Source organism: Cinclus cinclus, unplaced genomic scaffold (genome assembly GCF_963662255.1).
Source record: "Cinclus cinclus unplaced genomic scaffold, bCinCin1.1 SCAFFOLD_32, whole genome shotgun sequence".
NCBI lineage: Eukaryota > Metazoa > Chordata > Aves > Passeriformes > Cinclidae > Cinclus > Cinclus cinclus.
In genome coordinates this window covers 2,535,754-2,555,122 of record NW_026912098.1, presented here as the reverse complement: position 1 = coordinate 2,555,122, position 19,369 = coordinate 2,535,754, and the positions used below count along the sequence as shown (strand labels likewise).

Here is a 19,369-nt window from a genome sequence, read left to right as displayed (position 1 = left end):
TCACACCCACTGACCACAGCCCAAAGGACTCCCAGCTGACCATACCCCAGCTAACAACCCCCAACCATAACCACTGACCACACCCCAATGACCCCTAAACTGACCATACCCCTACTGAACAGCTCCATTGTCCTTAACCAGTGACCACAGCCACTGACCACACCCATATCAGGAAACCAATGTCCACACTCACTGACCACACCCCAATGACCACATTCACTGACCACTCCCCCTTGACCAAACCCCACTGGCCACACCCCTTGACCACACCCAAAAGACCTCCCAACTGATGATACACCCAGGGACCACACCCACAACCCACATCCACTCCCCACACCCACTGACCAAACCCCAATGACCAACCCAATGACCACCCCCTCTGACCACTCCACACTGACCATGTCCAATGACCACACCCACTGACCATAACCACTGACCACACCCAGTGAACACACCTATTGCCAAGACACCAATGCCCCCACCCCACTGACCACACTCACTGACCACAGCCCACCAAATTCTGCCATGGACCACCCCCACTACCCACATCTACTGACCACATCCAACTGACCACAACCACAGTCCACACCTACTGACCACAGAAACTGACCACACCCCAATGACCCCCAAACTGACCATACCCCCACTGACCACCTGCACTGACCAGAATCACTGACACCCACACTGACCACACTCACTGACTCCATCCATACCAAAAAAACAGTGCCCATATCCTAATGACCAGCGCAACTGGCTGCACCCACTGACCTCCCCCAATGACCACATCCACTGGCCACACAGACTGCACCAAGAGACAACCCCTCACTGACCACATCCCAATGACCACACCCACTGACCACACCCCACTGACCACACCTGCAGCCTTGTGAAGCCATATGTTCAGTGACTGAATTGTCTGTAAAGGCATCTTCCTTATCAGTCACCATGGACTCCTGAGTTCTGTGAGGAGACACGTTCCCACACTGTCACAATGGCCCCTTGGTTCCATGAGGATCCATAGTGTCTCCATGGTGTCCTTGGATCTGCTGCTGTCCTTGTCACAACTGACCCATGGTTCCATGAGGTTCTGCAGTGTCACCATGGTCACTGTCAGAGGCTGGATGAGATCCATGTCCTGAGAGACCTCGGGATGAGCTGTCAGTCAGTCCCACAGTGGGCTGGTGCTGACCCAGGCTCTCATTGCCCGAGCCATCCCAAGTCCCACCTGGGGGGAGGCCCACAAAGGGCCAGGGGCTGAAAACACAGAGCAGGAGCTCAGCCCATGGTGCGTACCCTGCCTTCTCCTGGGGTCTGTGTCTCACCCACACTGGAACCCTAGGAGTTGGTAGCCATGTGTGTGTGTCTTTCTAGAGAGCTTCTGTCCTTCGGTCTCTCTCTCTTTCTTCTCCTTCTAATGTCCTTTATATAGAACAGTTTAGGGTACCTCAACAATTTAAATGTTTAAAGGTTTCTAAGTTTAAATGGCCAAAGTTAAAGAAGTTCCTGCCATGATAAGAGTTTTATGTTGAATTGGATTTGATATTAAATCATTTCCCAGAATTCCTTGATTTTCTATACTTTGCCACTAAAAGTTTTGTGCCACTTTGACCTCTTGAGAATATCTGGCTGGGGTTTCTCCTGTGCACCAAACTCAAGTAAAGGAACCTTTGGTTACCCATATCATTTCATTGTTCTGGGGTGTTACAGCCCTGCAGGCTCACCATGGCCTCTTGTTTCCATGAGGCCCCACAGTGTCACCCTGTGCCTTGGTTCCATGAGCATGTGGAGTGTCCCACAGGCTGATGCCATTTGTCCTTGCTGCCCCTGCCATCCCACTGCCCCAGCAACAGCCCCGAGCCACCCGTGAGGGACAGGCCCTGCTGTCCCAGGCCTGGGCTCAGCCTTGGCCTTTCTGCTTCCTCCAGCCAGCCCAGGCCTTGCTCAGCATTGCAGTTCCCTGCTCACAGCCTTTGGCTCCTGCAATCCTGCCCTCAAGGATCTGCTCTCCCCAGGCCCTGGGGAGCCTTGGGCACTCCCTGCCCTCACTCATGGTGGCCACTGATGCTCCAAGGCACTTGCAGTTTTGCTGCTGACTCCTGCAGCAGCTTCTTCAACCTTCTCTCAGTGCCTCAGGCTCCTGCCATCAGCCCCAAATCCCCAAATCTGGGCATCATTAAAATACACAAAGGCCTTGGGAGCTCTTTGTCTTCCTTCCATTGTCTTCAAGTCTCCAGGGCTTGTGCAGCTGCTTGCAGTCACTTTGGAGTTCTGTTAAGGAGTGAGATTTCAAAGTGCACCTCATGATTTTTGGTTTTAATCCAGGGCATATTATTATTATTTTTCAGCTCATTGCAGAGGAGATAGAAAAATGATAGATCACTCCCCAGGTGATGTTGATGCTGAATGTCTCCTTAGGAGATCTGGGCACAGAGCAGAATGATCCCTTTCAGGGCTGAACCTGTTTGAACAACCCGCTCCTCACCCCCACCCTCACCGTGTCTGACATTGCCCACCTGAGACTGACATCCTGAAAAATAAAAAAAAAAATCCCTATAAATGTATTCTTATAATTACAATTAAAGTAAACAATAAAATTATAAATATATTTTCCTTATAAAAGGAAATATTAGCAGTTTTTCATTTAATAAATGAAAAATAATTAAATTTACTAAAGAAATTTATTTTTCTATTTATAAAAAGAAACATTATTTTTAATTATCTAATTTTAGTTTTTATATTAAAATCTATCAATTTTTTAGAAACCAGAGAAGTTACTAGTCATTGGTTCGAAGCAACACAAATCCTTTAAATTATTGGCTGTTCATTTCTCCTTCTTTATGCTAGTGTTTTTAGCAGTCCTTTTGTAATCCTTTTTATGCCAGTTTGGGATCTATGGAAACTTTTTTGGGGCACATTTGGGGATGATTTGTGTCTGGGGAGGGAATTTAGATAGAACTTGAGGGTCTGCAGGACACTTCAGGGAGCCGGGTGGGCACTGGGCAGGGCACTGAGGGATTCTGACGGACACCTCGGCGTCCGGGGCAGCTCTTGGGGGTCCAGGGGGAAAAACTTGGAGGTCAGGGAGGGGAATGTGGAGCCCTTCGGGGTCCGGGCGGGCACTTGGGGGGCTCGAACGGGGCTCTCTGGGGCGCGGGGCATGATGGGAGTTGTAGGCGCGGGTAGAATACTGTTCAGTGGAGCCGCGGAGCATCACGGGAGTTGAAGGCGCAGCTGCAATGTCTCTCTGTCGGGCGCGGTGCATGACGGGAGATGTAGTCCCGGAAGTGTCTGGGACGGGGCATTTGGGGTCCGGGAAGGCTCCTGGGGGACACTTTTGAGTCCGAGCTGTGACTTGACGTGCTCAGGGGGGAACGTGTACGGTTCGGGAGCATTTGGGGGGAGCTTGGGGAGGTCCAACGGGGCCCTTTAGGGCGAGGAACACGGCGGGTGTTTTAAACGTGCAACTGCGTTATATGGGGCTATGGGGCCGCGGGAGGTGACAGGAGATTAATTCCCAGAAGTGGTTGTAACGGGAATCTGTGGCGCTGGGAGCAATCAGGGAATCTGGAGCCGCTTTTGGGGGATCCTGAGAGGATGGTGAGGGGGCACTTCGGGATCCTGGAGAGTGTGGGGGACTATTATGGTACATGGGGGGAGGGGGCAGATAGCGGAGTTCTGTGGAGCGCGGGGCATGATGGACGTTGTAGTCCCAGCTCCAATGGGGCTCTATCGGGCCGCGGTGCATGATGGGTGTTAGAGGCGAAAAGGAAAAGATGGCGCCGTCACAGGCCCCGCCCCCATTCCCCGATTCCCGGCGCTGATTGGCTGCGGGCAGTGATGGGCGGGGGCGGGAGCAGCCCATTGAACCCCTCCAGTCCCTCCCAGTACAGCCCAGTTCATCCCCAGTACAGTTCAATACAACCCCAGCACCTCTCCAGGCCCTCCCAATACACCTGAGTTCATTTGTATTCTCTTCCAGTACTCCCCAGTGTCATCCATAGTACGCCCCAGTGTCCCCCGTCATCCCCACACTGTTCAGAGTGTCTCCAGTTTGTCCCAGTATACCCCATTATCACTCAAAGTATTCATAAATTGCTCCAGTATTGCCCAGTGTCAGTCCCAGTATGTCCCAGTATGTCCCAGTGTGTTTCTGTGAACCCCCACAGTCCATCCCAGTCCACCCAGATCCCCCTCAGCATTCCCAGTGTTCCCCAGTATGTCCCAGTCCTCCCCACTGTTTCCAAAGAAAATTGAACTTCTCATGGTTTCCATGGCACTCAAACCCAGCAGTGGGGTCAGTGCAGTGTCCATGGCCACAGCCCCTGGCAGTGCCCAATGCAGGTTGGGATGATGATCCACCCTCACAGCTGGCCCAGGGCAGCTCTGCAGTGGTTTTGGTGGCACCTTGGGCTGGCACACACCTGAGAAGTGTGTCTGTTTGCAGTGGGGAAACTAGGAGTTTCATAAGTAGAGTTGAAACTTTCCTCATGAACTGCAGCAGACCAGTGGGGAATCAAGGCAGAGCTGTGGTTTGTTAGGAAACCTCTCAAGAACTCCAAGCCGGAATCGAAGTCCAAAGTTTCTTTCACTTTTAATGGGTCCCACTGAGGGACACAACTGAGAAAGTGTGCCCAGGTTGCAGTCAGAGCAGGAAATTGGAGGCAGTGATGACAGGAGGGGACAAAGAGAAGCCAAGTCTTGGTGGCCTGGGGCACAGCAGGGTCTGTGCCACCAAGGGCTGTGAGCAGACACCTTGTCCTGAGCCCCTAGGGCCTCCTGGCACAGCCCCAGCAAGGTTGGGCACTGTCAGCCCTTGTCATGTCCTCAGCATCCCCCCACATGCCAGTGGCCTCAGGGATCTGCTGGGACCAGTCCCTGGGGAGCCTTGGTCAGGAATGGCCCTGGGGGCTCCTTCATGCTCCCAGGGACTGCAGGTTTTTCCATGGACTTTGGGTTTTACTTTTGCCTTGGAGTCTCTGAGAGCTTTGTGCAATCATGGCCTCCCATTCTCTGCTTTAATTAGTCTCTTGAGAGGGCTCCTCAGTAACAGCACTCAGTGGTGCTCATTAATGCTTCAAGGTACTTCCGTTTTTTTAAAGAACTTTCCCTTGTCTTTTCCTCTCTCATTGTTTGAGAGGTTTTTGGGCAATTGTGGCCTCCAGTTGTCTCTTCCAAGGAGTCCAAGAGGATCTTATGTTGGGGATGGACCTCAGTGGATCCCATTAATGCTTTGAGACACTTTGGGTTTTTCTTCTGACTTGGACTCCTGGAAAACTTTGTGCAATCTCCTCTCAGGCCCTGAGGTTCAAGAGCTCAGCACCAAACGCACCACGGGGCTCATTGGGATCAAGCAAGTCCTGACAAACCATTGGTGTCTCAATGCTCTTTTTGCTTCCATGAGGCATTGATCTGTTGCAAAGGACTCTTGGTTCCATGAGGTTCATTGGTGTCTCCAAGGTCTCTCTCCTTGGTTCCATGAGGTTCATTGGTGTGACCATGGTCTCTCTCCTAGGTTCCAGGAGGTTCATTGGTGTCACCATGGTCTCTCTCCTTGGTTGCATGAGGTTCATTGGTGTCACCATGGTCTCTCTCCATGGTTCCATGAGGTTCATTGGTGTCACCATGGTCTCTCTCCTAGGTTCCAGGAGGTTCATTGGTGTCACCATGGTCTCTCTCCTTGGTTCCATGAGGTTCATTGGTGTCACCATGGGCTCTCTCCCTGGTTCCAGGAGGTTCACTGGTGTCACCATGGTCTCTCTCCTTGGTTCCAGGAGCCATCACAATGTCACAACACCCCCCTGGTTCCATGAGGTTCCTGCAGCAGGACTTCCCCTGTGGCACAGCAGAGCTCATCTGTTCTGTCCATCAGCTGGGCCATCACTCTGGGCATCTTCCCCCTCTCAGCAATTGCTGAGATAACCCAGGCTGGACATCTGTCCTGTGCTGAGTTATCTCTGGTGCCAGGGAGGTGGAATTCCCAGCTGCCCATGAACATCCTGCCTTGAGAGCAGACTGAAGGGAGGGAGATAAGCCTTGAATTTCTCAGTGACACACACTTCACTGTACAAACTATAAAATATACACAAAACTTTCACCATACAAAACTCTTCTGCATAATCCCTGGAAACAGATAGGGCTTCACTCCCAAATCTGGATGAATCTTTGTGTTTCCTTTTCTGGAAGCTGAGTGAAAGGGCTCCATGTGCACTCCCTCATCAGTTCAGTGGTAAGTTACATTGACTCCTGATCTCTGCTATTTCTTCACTAGCTGTAATATAGGTAACTTTATTGTGCACTGGGTTTGTATCTACCTGTACTTCTTTGGTTTGTATCTGTGCAGTAAGTAGTCCATTTAAAGTCTCTTGTCTGTTAATCTTGAGTCCATTCAGTAAATAATTCATTTTATAATAGACCTAAATTTGCATTCTCAAGAACTTGTTAAGCAAAAAGTTGATGTTCAGGTATCCTGAAACAGAGCTACTACCAAAAACTGGAGCATGAGCCAGAACTTGTCTAAGCTTTCACTCAAATCAAAATATATTTCATTTCAAAACAAAAAGAGAGAAGATATTTTTTTCATATTTATTATTTTCATATTTATATACTGATATCAGCAATTTCCAGTTCATATTGATCCCCCAGCACCTCCTCATGCATTCTGAGCAGATATGAACATCCAGTCCCTTTATGGCTGACAATCAATCACACTCTGTCCCTACCCCCACCCCACCATTTCCCTCATCCAAGCCCTGGCACTCAGAGCAGCCCAGTGCAAATCTGAGCTTCCTCCAGTCCAGGCTGTGCCTGCAGCTTTCAGCTCCTTGGCACCAAGTCCCAGCTGCTTTCCTTGGAGAAGGAGCTGCCCCAGACACAGAGGGATGTTCATTTGGGGTCAGCAAACAGAAGCCAAGGCAGGCCCAGCTCCATGGCAAACACAAGTGCAGCCCAAGGAGTGCTGGGCAATGGAGCCACATGCAGGGGTGTCCCCAGGGCTCAGGACTGGGGCCAGGGCAGTTCAATGTGTTCCTTGCTGATGTGGACCAGGCCATGGAGGGCACCCTGAGTCAGTGTCCAGGGGAGCCCAAGCTGGCTGGGAGTGTGGCTGTGCTGCAGGGCAGCAAGCTCTGCACAGGGATCTGGCCAGGCTGGAGCCATGGGCCCAGGACAATTGGATGAGCTTCAGCAAGGCCAAGGGCCGGCTCCTGCCCTGGGCTCACAACCACCCCAAATCCCTGGCCGTGCCCTGCCCCTGATCCCCACAGCCTGTCCTGTTTCCTTCATCCCTGCATTGCCAGGGACTTTGTGGGACAAGGGAGCTCTGCTGTGCCTATGGAGGGAGGTGCAAGAGCCACCAGTGCAGTGGGCACCACAGCTCATCAGGTTTGTGTCCTTTGGGGGTCAGGAACTGCTGAGACTCAGAGGGACAGGAAGGTTTATCTTCATATGCCAACATAAGAAGTGTATCAATGTTATAATTTAATAATCATCAGAATTCTTCCCTCAGCTCTGTGCAATGTCAAACCAGTATCAGATATGTCTGCCATGCACAAGGGATTTCCATTCAGAAACAATTTTAGAAAAAGACATTAGAAAGGGTGATTCTATTACAAATGAAAACACAACTAAGACTGATGTGAAATTATCAGAGAACAAGTGGAGAAGGAAATCTGGGAGCAATGGGAGGGCCATAGAACCATCTGGTCTCGTGAATAGATATCCTTAGACATGGCCATTTAAACAGGAGAGCGGGTAACACCCAAATGGAGAGGGACATGAAATAATAGACAGCATAGTAGTAACACAGGTAGAGGGGAAGAGCAGGATTTCTTCTCCTGTCATCAGTACATATCCAGGAAATTTCTGTTCTCTCCTGGTGGGAAGACATGGATATTTCTTCAAGTACTCAAATGCCCCAGCTAGTGAGATGTGTTCATGCACCTTGCAAGTGTCAGGTTTCCTACACCCCCAGAGGGCTCCTGTCCCATAAAAATCTGCTCTGGCCCATTCCAAAATCGAGCGCAGCATTGTTCCAGGATCATCAAGGTGCTGAGGATGGAAGGGACCTCAGCAAGTCTGCAGCCCAAGCTGTCAGAGACTGGGTCAGACCAAGTGGTTTAAGGCCAGATGTGATCTGAATTTGATTATCCAAAAGAAGAGTGATAGGGCATTATCTGAGAACCTGTCTGAGCCCATGGGAACAAAGGTTTTCCACATGTCCTGTCTGATCTCCCCTCTTTCCCCCTTTCCACCCATTGTCTTTTGTCTCCCCCCAGGCCCCCCGGTGAAGATCCTGGCTCTGTGTTCTCCATCAGCTCCTGGCTGGCACTGCCAGGCTGGGATGAGGAGCCCCTCAGCCTTCCCTGCTCCGGGCTGGACAAGCCCAGCTCCCTCAGCCTCTGCTCACAGCCAAAGGGCTCCAGCCCCACCTTGGAGGCCCTTCCCTCACCCTGCTCCAGCTGCCAGACATCTTTCTTGCCCTGGGCAACCCAAACCAGGCCCCAGTGCCCTGGATAATCCACGTCCTTGATGTCCTGGTCCCACAGCCCTGGGTGCTCCTGCCCTGCCTCGCTGCCAGGGCACACGGCTGCCTCCTGCCCAGCTCCTGCCCACCAGGAGTTTTCTGACAGGGCCTGGTGGATACAGGGAGGGCTGGGGATGTTGTCTACTTGAACTTTAGCCTTGGACACCCCATCCCACAGCATTCCCTGGAAAAGCTGAAGCCTGTGTCTTGGAGCGGTTCACCCCTCCCTGGGCTAAGAACTGGATGGACATCGGGGCCCAGAGAGTGGTGGGGAATGGTGCCACATGCAGCGTGTGTGCAGTGGTGTCCTGCAGGGATCAGTGTAGGCCCAGTCCTGTTTAACATCTTTATTGATGATGTGGAGAAGGGAGCACAGTGCAGATGGCACCAAGCTGGGTATGAGTGTGGATGTGCTGGAGGGTAGGAGAGCTCTGCAGAGGGACCTGGACAGGCTGGATCCAGGGCCCAAATCCAACAGGGTGAGGTTTAACAAGACCAAGAGCTGGGTCCTGCACCTTGACCACAAGAACCCCTGCAGTGCTCCAGGCTGGGGACAGAGTGGCTGGAGAGGGGCCAGGCAGAAAGGGACCTGGGGGCACTTGTCTGTGGAAAAGTGAAGTTCTCCAAGGGGATCTTGCCTGAGCTGCGTGCAGAGGAATCCACATCAGGCCAGGCTGGGGGTGCTCAGTGGCCAGTCAGTTGCGTTGACTGGAAGCTTCTCATGGAGCATTTCCAGGGATGGAATGTTGGGTCTGCCACAGCTGTGGTGTCCCAGAGGGGGGAATGTTGGCACTGCCCTGCTCCTAGCCAGCAGGAGTAGGACAGTGATTCTTCACCTGTACTCAGCACTGGTTGGGCAGCACCTGGAGTGCTGTGTCCAGTTCTGAGCCCCCCACTATAGGAAGGACATGGAGGGGCTGGAGCAGTAACAGAGGGGGGCAACAAGGCTGGTGAGGGCTCTGGAACACAAGTCCTGGGAGGAGCAGCTGAAGGAGCTGCTATCCTTTATCCTGGACAACAGGAGGCTCAGAGGAGACAAGGCGGTGTCAGGGAACAGGTTGGACTTGATGATCTCCAAGGTGTTTTCCAGCCTTCCTCAATCTGTGATTGTCTGAAACCACCCCTGCAGCACTTGCAGGATGTGCCCTGGGCCTCCTCCTCAGAAGGTGCAGCAGCTCAGGTCCCTCAGCTTCTCCTCACAGCCCCCAAAGCCCATCCTGTCAGTCCTGCAGAGCCTCTCCAGCCCCTCCTCATTGCCCACAACAGGGAGCCCCACAGCCAGACACACCAGCCCAGATGTGCCCCCCTGGCCTGGGGTGCCTCTGCAAAGAGCAGCACCAGGCACTGCAGGACCCTGCAGACAATTCCTGAAGCACTTGGAGGTTGATTCTGCTCCTTAAGGGATGTTCCTATTGAGCTAGCTCAGGAACTGAAATGGGGAGTGGGGCCAGAGAGGAAAGGGCAAACAGGGATGGACTGATTGCATGGGAGGGCACAGGGAGGGCAAGAGGAAGAAATCTGGATAAGGAAAGACTAAAGAAAGGAAATGTGAAGCAAAGGAAATGCTCAGGGCAGTTTGGGGGTGGCTGCCTGGCAGCCCTGGCTCTGAGCAGCAATGTCTGCAATGGGACAGGAAAGTCACAGCTCATGGGAACAAACTTTCTGTCTGACTTCAGAGGCCACGACAAACCTGAGTGGTTTCCCTCTGGTCCCGCAGGCCTTGCTGGCCCCAGGGGCTGATGGCATTTGTGCTCCCTCAGGTCCCTGTGCCCACAGCAGCACCATGGCGGTGCTGACGCCTGCTCTGTGCAATGCAAACAGGGGCTCCTGAGGCAGTGCTGCCGTGTGTGTGCCTGCAAGGATGGGGCACCTGTGTGAGCTGGGGGAGAGGCCAGGGCTGCAGAGGGGGGATGTTGTTGGCAGGTGCACGAGGACGCTCTGGGACGCTGCCCTGGGGTGTCCAGCGCACTGGGGATGGATCAGCCCCTGCTCTGCTGCTCCTTGCCAGGCTCTCCCCTTGCAGGGACCTTGCAGAGCACCAGCCATGCTGTTTGGGCCCAGCCTGCCCACGGCCAGCCTGGGGCTGCTCCCGGGGCTTTTCTGTGCTCAGCGTTGGCCTGGCCAGGTGTTCTGGAGAGAGCCTGGGCAAGGAGCCTCCAGCCCCCAGGCCCTGCCCTGAGGTGTCAGCGCTGCCCCAGCAGTGCCCATGGCCTGTCCCTGCTGCAGCCCTGGCACTGCCACCCCCAGGGCTGTGCCCGGCCCCGAGAGCACTCAGGCCCTGCAGCAACACCAGGGGCAGGAGGGCAGCGGGGCAGTGGCACGGGAGCAGCACTGGCAACACCAAGTGCTGCTGCTGCTGCTGCTGGGCACAGCTGCTGTGCCAGCACTGATCTGCCCCAGCTCTGCACACAGACATTGCTGCTGCAGCTCCAGAGAAGGGAACAAAAGGGGCATCTCTGGAGAAAACTTGGCTGAGAGATCCCTTATTTCATTTTAAGCCACTGAGAGCACAGGTCCTCAATGAAAGAGTGTGTGGCCCCAGTGAAGGTAGAGAGAAACAAAATTACAGATGGCACCAACAGTGACCGTTATTTGTGGACAATATTAAAAAACAAAAACAAAGGGAAAAAAAATGCAAAACAAACCAACAAGAAGTATAAAAATTACTTTTATTACAAGTGATTTGCTGAAGGTGGCCAGCAGTTTAATGTTTCTGAAATCGAGTCATCAGTTTGCACACTGCAGCCTTGAGCTCCTGGTTCCTCAGGCTGTAGATGAGGGGGTTCAGGGCTGGAGGCACCACTGAGTACAGAACTGACAGGGCCAGATCCAGGGATGGGGAAGAGATGGAGGGGGGCTTCAGGTAGGTAAATGTGGCAGTGGTGATAAACAGAGAGACCACGGCCAGGTGAGGGAGGCAGGTGGAAAAGGCTTTGTGCCGTCCCTGCTCAGAGGGGATCCTCAGCACAGCCCTGAAGATCTGCACATAGGAGAAAACAATGAACACAAAACAGCCAAATACCAAACAGACACTAACAGCAATGAGCCCAAGTTCCCTGAGGTAGGAGTGTGAGCAGGAGAGTTTGAGGATCTGTGGGATTTCACAGAAGAACTGGCCCAGGGCATTGCCCTGGCACAGGGGCAGGGAAAATGTATTGGCTGTGTGCAGCAGAGCATAGAGAAAGGCACTGGCCCAGGCAGCTGCTGCCATGTGGGCACAAGCTCTGCTGCCCAGGAGGGTCCCGTAGTGCAGGGGTTTGCAGATGGATACGTAGCGGTCGTAGCACACGATAGTCAGGATTGAGTATTCAGCTGAGATGAAGAACAAAAAGAAAAAGAGCTGAGCTGCGCATCCAGAGTAGGAGATGTTGTTGGTGTGCCAGAGGGAATTGTGCATGGCTTTGGGGACAGTGGTGCAGATGGAGCCCAGGTCAGTGAGGGCCAGGTTGAGCAGGAAGAAGAACATGGGGGTGTGCAGGTGGTGGCCGCAGGCTACGGCGCTGATGATGAGGCCGTTGGCCAGGAGGGCAGCCAGGGAGATGCCCAGGAAGAGGCAGAAGTGCAGGAGCTGCAGCTGCCGCGTGTCTGCCAATGCCAGCAGGAGGAAGTGCCTGATGGAGCTGCTGTTGGACATTTTTGGTGTCTTGACATGGGGATCTGTAAGAACAGTAATAATGGAATAGTTTGGTTTGGAGATGACTTGAAATATCCCAGCCCAGCTTGGTGTCACTTTCCCCCCACTGCCTGCCCAGGGCTCTGCTGCCTGGAGCTCTCCCTGCCAGCTGCTGCTTCCCTGTGCCCAGGGCCGGGCCCTGCCAGTGCTGCCAGAGCCCAGCCCAGCCCTGGGGGCTCAGCTCTGCCCTGCAGACCCCTCCCAGCACAGGCCACTGCCAGGGCCAGCTCTGCCTCTGCAGGCTCTGATGGCAAAGTCAGAGCAACCCTGAGAAGGTTGGAAAAGCAACACTGATGGTGCCTGTAAGGGGCCCTGTGCTGATTTCTTTCTTTGCCTGGTTTATTCAGACCTGAGAAAATTGTTTTTATTGTTCTCAGCCTGAACAGACATATGAATATCAATGTTCAATTTTTTATCTAGGTGACCCTGAGCGGTAGATTATAAAATATGGATTTTCCCTTTTATGCAGCCCCTGAGTTGCTGTGCACCCTTTATAATCTATTTGGAAATGTTCTGTAGTTAAATGTCACGCTGGGATCAGTCCTGATCAATGCACCATCCTCACCGCACAAGGAGAACACTTCCAAGTCTCACCAGCTGTCTCCCTCCACCCAGACCTTGTCCCCCAGTGCTGTCAGCAGCTCCCAGGGCTGGCTGAGAGCTGTCCCTGGCAGGCAGCAGAGTCCCTGCCCAGCACAGCACCCTGGGCTGCAGGACCCTGCTCTGCAGGACAGCCCTGGGCACCCCTGGCTGCTCTACAGGAGAGAGAATCAGAGAATGTACTCACAGAGTCTGTGGGCATTGGGATGTTCCAGCTTTAGGAGATCACTGCAGGAGCTGCAGCTGCATTGTCCTGCAGCCAGAGGCTTCCTGTGTCCAGGGCTGGGAGTGACTCTGCCCCAGGCACTTGTGAGCATCTTCCCAGCCCTGACGGATTGAAGCTCTCTGTGCCTCTGTGCTGTGCCTGGGCTGGCTGCAGGCAGTGCCCTCAGCCCTGCTGGGCTGGGAGAAGAGCTGCTCAGCAAGAGAAATGGGTTTTTAAAGCTCTTCCTGGTTGCCAGGATTGTCCTCTATGCCAGGATCCCAGTCCAGCTCAGCAGCACAGACACAGCACAAGGACTTTAATGAACCTCTCTGGGATTTGGTGCTGTTTACATCAGACTCAGTCCCTCAGAGAGTGTGTCCAAAAAACACGTCAGCAACTGATAGTCAGATTGAAACTTCAAAATATCTTAAACTTTTAATAGGTCCCACTGAGGGAAAGGACTGAGAAAGTCTCCCCACATTCCAGTTAGAGCAGAACAATGAAGGCACTGATGACAGGTGGGGACAAACAAGGGAAAGGTGTCTGTGATGCTGAGCAAACCTGGATGTGTCTCAGCAATGCCAAGGGCCAAGGGCTGAGCCCCAGCCCCTGGCAAGGCAGATCCTGTCCCTCCCTCCTTGCTCAGGGCTCTTCCCGGGGCACTGGGCTCTGGGGATGTGCAATGCCAAGGGCAGCACCATGGGGCGGCCCCTGCCAGGCTGCTGAGCAGGGACAAGGAGGCAATGAGGCCCCAGCACAGCAAGGCTCACTTGTCCCCTGCTGGCCAAGGGCCCAGGGCCAGCAGCCATGGCCAAAGTGCTGCAGCACTTGGCTCTGGCAGGGCCTTTCAGCTGCTGCCCATCCCTGTGCCCTCTGCAGCCCAGGCTGTCCTACGGTGTCCATGCCCTGCCCCTCTGTCCCTGCAGGCTGTCCTCATCCCCCGGCTGCCCCACCTGGCTGGCCCCTTCCTTTGCTGACAGCTCTGCGTCCTGCCTGCCTCTGCCTGCACACACAAAGCCTTGGGCTGCTCCAGACTCCTTCTGGAGGATGTGTTGCACCAATGACCTTCACTGGGAGAGAAATTTCTTTAACCTTGGGTCCAGTCTGGAGCATCCCATCTGCTCTTGGCATTAATTCTTTCTTTCTCAGCCTGTTTTCAGCTATGTCTAAAGGATCCTCCATCTATGAAACCTCCCTTGAATCACTCCCTGGGCTCTCTTCTTCTGTCCCCAGTCTCCACTCCACTGAACACAGAGCTGTTTTGTCCTGATACAGAGGTCATGTTCTTGCTGCCTCCAAACCCAAACTTCTGAGATTCACAGAATTCACAGAATTTAGAGATTTCACAAATTGAGAAAGTTGGAAGAGACCTTCAAGAACATCAAATCCAACCCATGCCCTAACACCTCAACTTGACCATGGCCCAAATTGCCACATCCAGTCTTTGTTTTAACACATCCATGGATGGTGACTCCACCACCTCACTGGGCAGATCATTCCAGTACTTTTATCATTCTTTCCATGAAAAACTTTTTTCTTAATATCCAACCCAATTGTTCCCTTTAAACAATTTGACACTGTGTCCTCTCATTCCGTTTAGTGCTGCCTACTGATCTCTGGACTGTCTCCAAGGTGTTGGCAAATGAAAACATTCTGCTCAAAGTCTGAGGAAATCACCAGAAAACAAGGCAGCCAGACCTGTCTGTCCTGGCTACTTTTGTCTGGGCCCAGTTCTTGGACAGATGCAATTTTGGAGGTGGAATCCCAGATTTGGGCATTGGCAGCTTGGTAAGGAGGGCAGTTCTTTTCCACTGGAAGGAAAGCACTGAGTCCCAGTGTGTGGTGGTAGATGAGAGACACCCTCAGGAGGCCAAGGCCAGCCTGAGCTGTCTGTCCTGGCAGATTTTGGCTGGGAGCAACCCTTTTCTATGGAGAACTTTTTACTATGCGGTCCAATTCCAGCCTTGCGCTCCTGGAGATGTGGATGGCTCTTTTTCTTCAAAAGGAAAGCCCAGAGTCCCAGTATTCCAGGGGCTGATGAGAGGCAGCTCTCAACATCAGCCAGACCTGTCAGGTGCTCCCCAGGAGGCCCAGCCAGAGCTGTTCCATGTCCCCTTGGTTCTATGGGACCCCACAGTGTCACAATGGTCTCCATGATTCCATGGGGCCTTGCAATGCCACAATGTTCTCCATGGATCCACGGTGCCCTGCAGGATCACAGTGCCCCTTTGGCTGCACGAGGCCCTGTAATGCAACAATGGCCTCTTGGTTCCACACAGCCCTGCTGCTTCACACCGGCCCCTTGGCACCATGCAGCCCAGCAGTGCCACAGTGATGAACTTGGTGCCACGGGGTCCCAAAGGTGTCACCACCATCTCCATAGGAAGGAAACAGCTGACCCCCCGTGTTGCAGGGGCAGATGTGGGGCAGTCACCAGAGGCCAAGCACAGCCAGACCTGTTGCTATTTGCAGATTCTGTCTGGGAGTAATCCCCAGATATACGGAATTTTAGAGGTGGAATACCAATTTCAGACATGGAAATCTGGAGGACAAGGACAGTTCTTTTCTGTAGGAAGGAAAGCACAGAACACCAGTGTTTCAGGAGCAGATGAAAGGTGGCCACCAGAGACCAAGGGCAGCCAGAGCTCTCTGTTGTGGCAGCTTTCACTTGGGAGCAATCCTTGAATGTACGGAGTTTTGGAGCTGGAATCCCAATTTTGGCCATGGGCGTGTGGTCGAGATGGATGTTTTCTTCCATAGGAGAGAAAATTGCAAAGCCCAAGTGCTTTGGAAGAAGATGAGAGGTGGCCACCCTTAGGCAAAGCCAGCCAGACCTGTCTCTCCTGGCACCTTTCATCTGGGGGAAATCCTGGGACACAGGGATTTTTGGCGATTGAATCTCAATTTTGGTTGTGTCTGAATGGAAGAAGAGTTCTTTTCATTAGGAAAGAAAAAACGGAGGCCCAGTGTTTCAAAAGGCAGATGAGAGCCAGCCCTCAGGAAGCCAAGGCCAGCCAGACCTTTCAGTCCTGGCAGCTTTTGTCTGGGAGCTGTTCTTGGAGATAGGGAATTCTGGAGGTAGATTCCCAAATTTTGGCCATGGGTGCCTGGAGGTGAAAGTTGCTTTTTCCCTGTAGGAAAGGAAGACACATGTAGCTACAAGGTCTTTCAGAGCTAAAGAGTCCAATAGAGAATTAACACCTGTATCATTGATGCTTTTAACCCAATAACTAAATTCCCATGTCCCTTAGGGTGACACTGACTGACCAACCAGAAACTGCTACCTGAAACCCATGAAGACGGAGGAGGAAGAAGGAAGGTGAAAACTGAAAGAGACAACACCAAAGATCCTCCATTTTGTCTCATACCTATTGCTGTATTATAAAACCCTCCAATTTCAAACCCATCACCATGGGAAAGCATACACTTCTATTTCACTGCACACTCGTCATTTGAACTTCATCACTCCTGTCTAGAAGCCGTCTCCAAGGAAGGCCTCAGGTCAAAAGCAGTGCTCTCCAGTGGGTCAGTGCCTGCCAGCACAGAAACCTCAAAAACCCCAGGTTTCTGGGATCCAACAGTGCCTCTCTTTTTATTCTCTACAAACCAGGACTACACAATTCACCTAATACATGTTCATTTCCTAACCCTGCTTGTCCCAGCTTTGTATTAAAATTAGCTCCACACCTCTGTGGGACTGAGCACTGCTCCTTGTTGGTCACTCTGGTGGTCGTCTGGGGGTCCTTGGGATGAAGTAAACAGTCTTCCTCTCCGTTGAACTTTTCACCTTGTCTCCTTGTGCATGTTCTTTTTAGTCCTTTGGTCATCTTCTGGACTTTGATACCAGTTTTCCTGCTTCAGGGCTCTGAAAAACCCCTTTGTCCTGTGGTCCTTGCATCCTGTTTGTGCATTCTAGGTCTTTATCTCATCTTGTAACTTTGCTCTCCTCCTCTTCTTGTAAGCACAGTAAATGTTTAGGAACTCCATTTGCTTTTGTCAGCCCCCTTTTATTCAAAGCATTTCTTGATGCTCGATTCTTAATTCTCAATTCCTCGGACTCAGACCCCATATTCTAGAAAATTAATAAATTCTTTTACTTAATAATATTGATACCTTTTCCATTTTCCAGTTTACCTCCACAGCTCGCTCTTCTCGGCGTGTATCCCTCATTGCATCTCCATGTATTGCCCCTAAGGAAGTCAGTGCTGCTCTCCACTTTAACATCCTCCAATTCCAAACAAGTATTGCAATAGACAGCACCAGACTCACATCTGCTAATGTCAGTATGACAATGAGAGGGTGGTGAAGTGTGTTCAAATTCCCAGCTGTAGTTGGTGACCATCCAAAGAGTGCATTGCACTGTGATGATTTGGGCCCTGGTTTACTCTTTGTAACACTTTGCTTATCTCTTTTATATCATTCTAGACTGTAACTAGAATCTTTTGCCCATTTTCTGAATCTCGTTCAGGATTTTTGTCAAGTTCTGGCGTTTCATTACTAATGAAATGAACCTTCCTAACGCAATGTTCATTCCAATGGGTCTAGGTGGTAATTTATGATATATTGTGTAGTTAGATCTCATCAGCTGGTGGGATGTGACTGGTGCCAAGTATCAAAAGGCATACCTGACATTCCTGATAAAATTTCAAATATAAATATTAGAATGGTTCTTAGTAGGTAAGATTCCATTGTTATCATCAATTTCTACAGAAGCACAAGCGGTTCTTAAACATGCACAGCCTAGACCAATATATACAAGTACAGTCTTTTGACTAGATTTCTGCAAGTTAAATTACTGAATGTTCTCAACTGCAATGTACTCATTTTGCTCCAGAGTTTTCTCTGTAAGAGAATTAACATACACATCATCTCCAGGCTGTGTGTCCTGCACTGCTCTGTCTGTCCCTCTGCTCTGAGTTCCAGCCACATGTTTCTCAATTTCTCTGAGTTTCTTACTTAAGGCTACCATACAGGCAATCATCCTTTCTTCCCCCACTTCAGTGGACAATCCCTTTTGCACTCCATATGGTCTCCCATAAAGCATTTCAAAGGAACTTAGTTTTTCTTTGTCTCCTGGCTTGGTTCAGATCCCCATCAATGCCAGTGGGAGAGCTTAAGGCCAGGTTAAATTAGCTTCTTGTCCCAGCCTCACAATTTGCTGCTTAATTTAATGATTCATTTTCTCTACTTGGCCACTTGACTGGGGACCATATGGGGTATGGATCTCCCAGTCTATGCCCAGGTGACGACTGATTAGGTGCACTATTTTTGAAATCAAATGTGGCCCTCTATCTGAAGATACTGTGGCTGGAACTCTGAAGTGTGCTATTATCTCTTGTAACAATACCCTGGTTACCTCCCAGGCTTTGGCAGTTCTGGTGGGTAAAGCCTCTGGCCACCCTGAAAAGGAATCTGTAAACACCAGCAAATATCCCTACCCCCCTTTTCTGGTGAGTTCTGGAAAGTCAATTTGCCACTGTTGTCCAGGCCCATGGCTGTGGAGACACTGAGAGGCATTCCCACTTAGGGAGACATCAAAAGCTTTTCTAACAGCAAATTCCAATGTACCCCTGTTCTGTTCCCTTGTTCTCCCCGTGTCCCTTCCCTGTCCCTCAGTCTTTCAGTCACTCCCACCCTGTTTCCCCATTGGCTCCCATGCCCTAACCCCACCTTTGTGCCCCCCTCCCCATGTCCCCTGGTAATTGGTCTCTGATGCTCCCCCCACCCCAAATACCCATGGACTTGAACCTGGACCCTCACCACAAGCTTTGCCTCTGCCTTTGCCTCTGACCCTGGACTATCCACGTGTGTGGCTGAAATAAACATCTCTGTGGAACCCATACAAAGGCCCTTCCTGCTTTTTCACCTGCAGTCATCGTAACAGCTCTCCAGGACACTCCAACACATGGCTTTTTCCAATTTGGCCAAGTTCTGGTTTGGGTGTATTCCTGGGTTAGGTCTGGAGGCAAATGCCACACTGCCAGGTTACCTGAATGACAGTGGAGTACAAATTTCTGGGAGTACTTTTTTCAATCAGATAGTTATACAGGGCATCTACTCGCCAGTGAGTTTTCTGGTGTTCCTCCCTTAATAATGACCAGAACAGATGAGAAGGGATGACCATTGTCCCTTCTGCAATAACAGTGCATCCCTCTTGGTTACATGTTCCTCCTTGATCCCTAATTAGGTTTCTATGCTTTCTGATAGATACTGGCTTACCTTCAAGGGAGACCTGTCCATCTGGAATTAAAACTCCCTCAATGCTCATCTCACTTTTGCTGCTTCTTTGCCTCTCTGTCCAGCAGCTCATTTCCTTCCTCCAGTTCTGAGCTCACCTTCTGGTGTGCCTTAATGTGCATCATTGCTACCT

The 19,369-nt window shown here is 51.5% G+C and overlaps 1 protein-coding gene across 1 annotated transcript; it reads right to left on the bottom strand.

The window, feature by feature from the left end:
- Positions 1 to 11,291: 11,291 nt before the first annotated feature.
- Positions 11,292 to 18,516, bottom strand: LOC134057238 (olfactory receptor 14J1-like; the record flags this gene model as incomplete). Its single annotated transcript, XM_062514236.1, has 2 exons — positions 18,438 to 18,516; positions 11,292 to 11,833 (listed from the first exon to the last, which is right to left on the bottom strand). Coding segments are annotated over exons 1-2 (621 nt in total), but the record flags the coding sequence as incomplete, so codon positions are not given.
- Between the last annotated feature and the right edge of the window lie 853 nt (positions 18,517 to 19,369).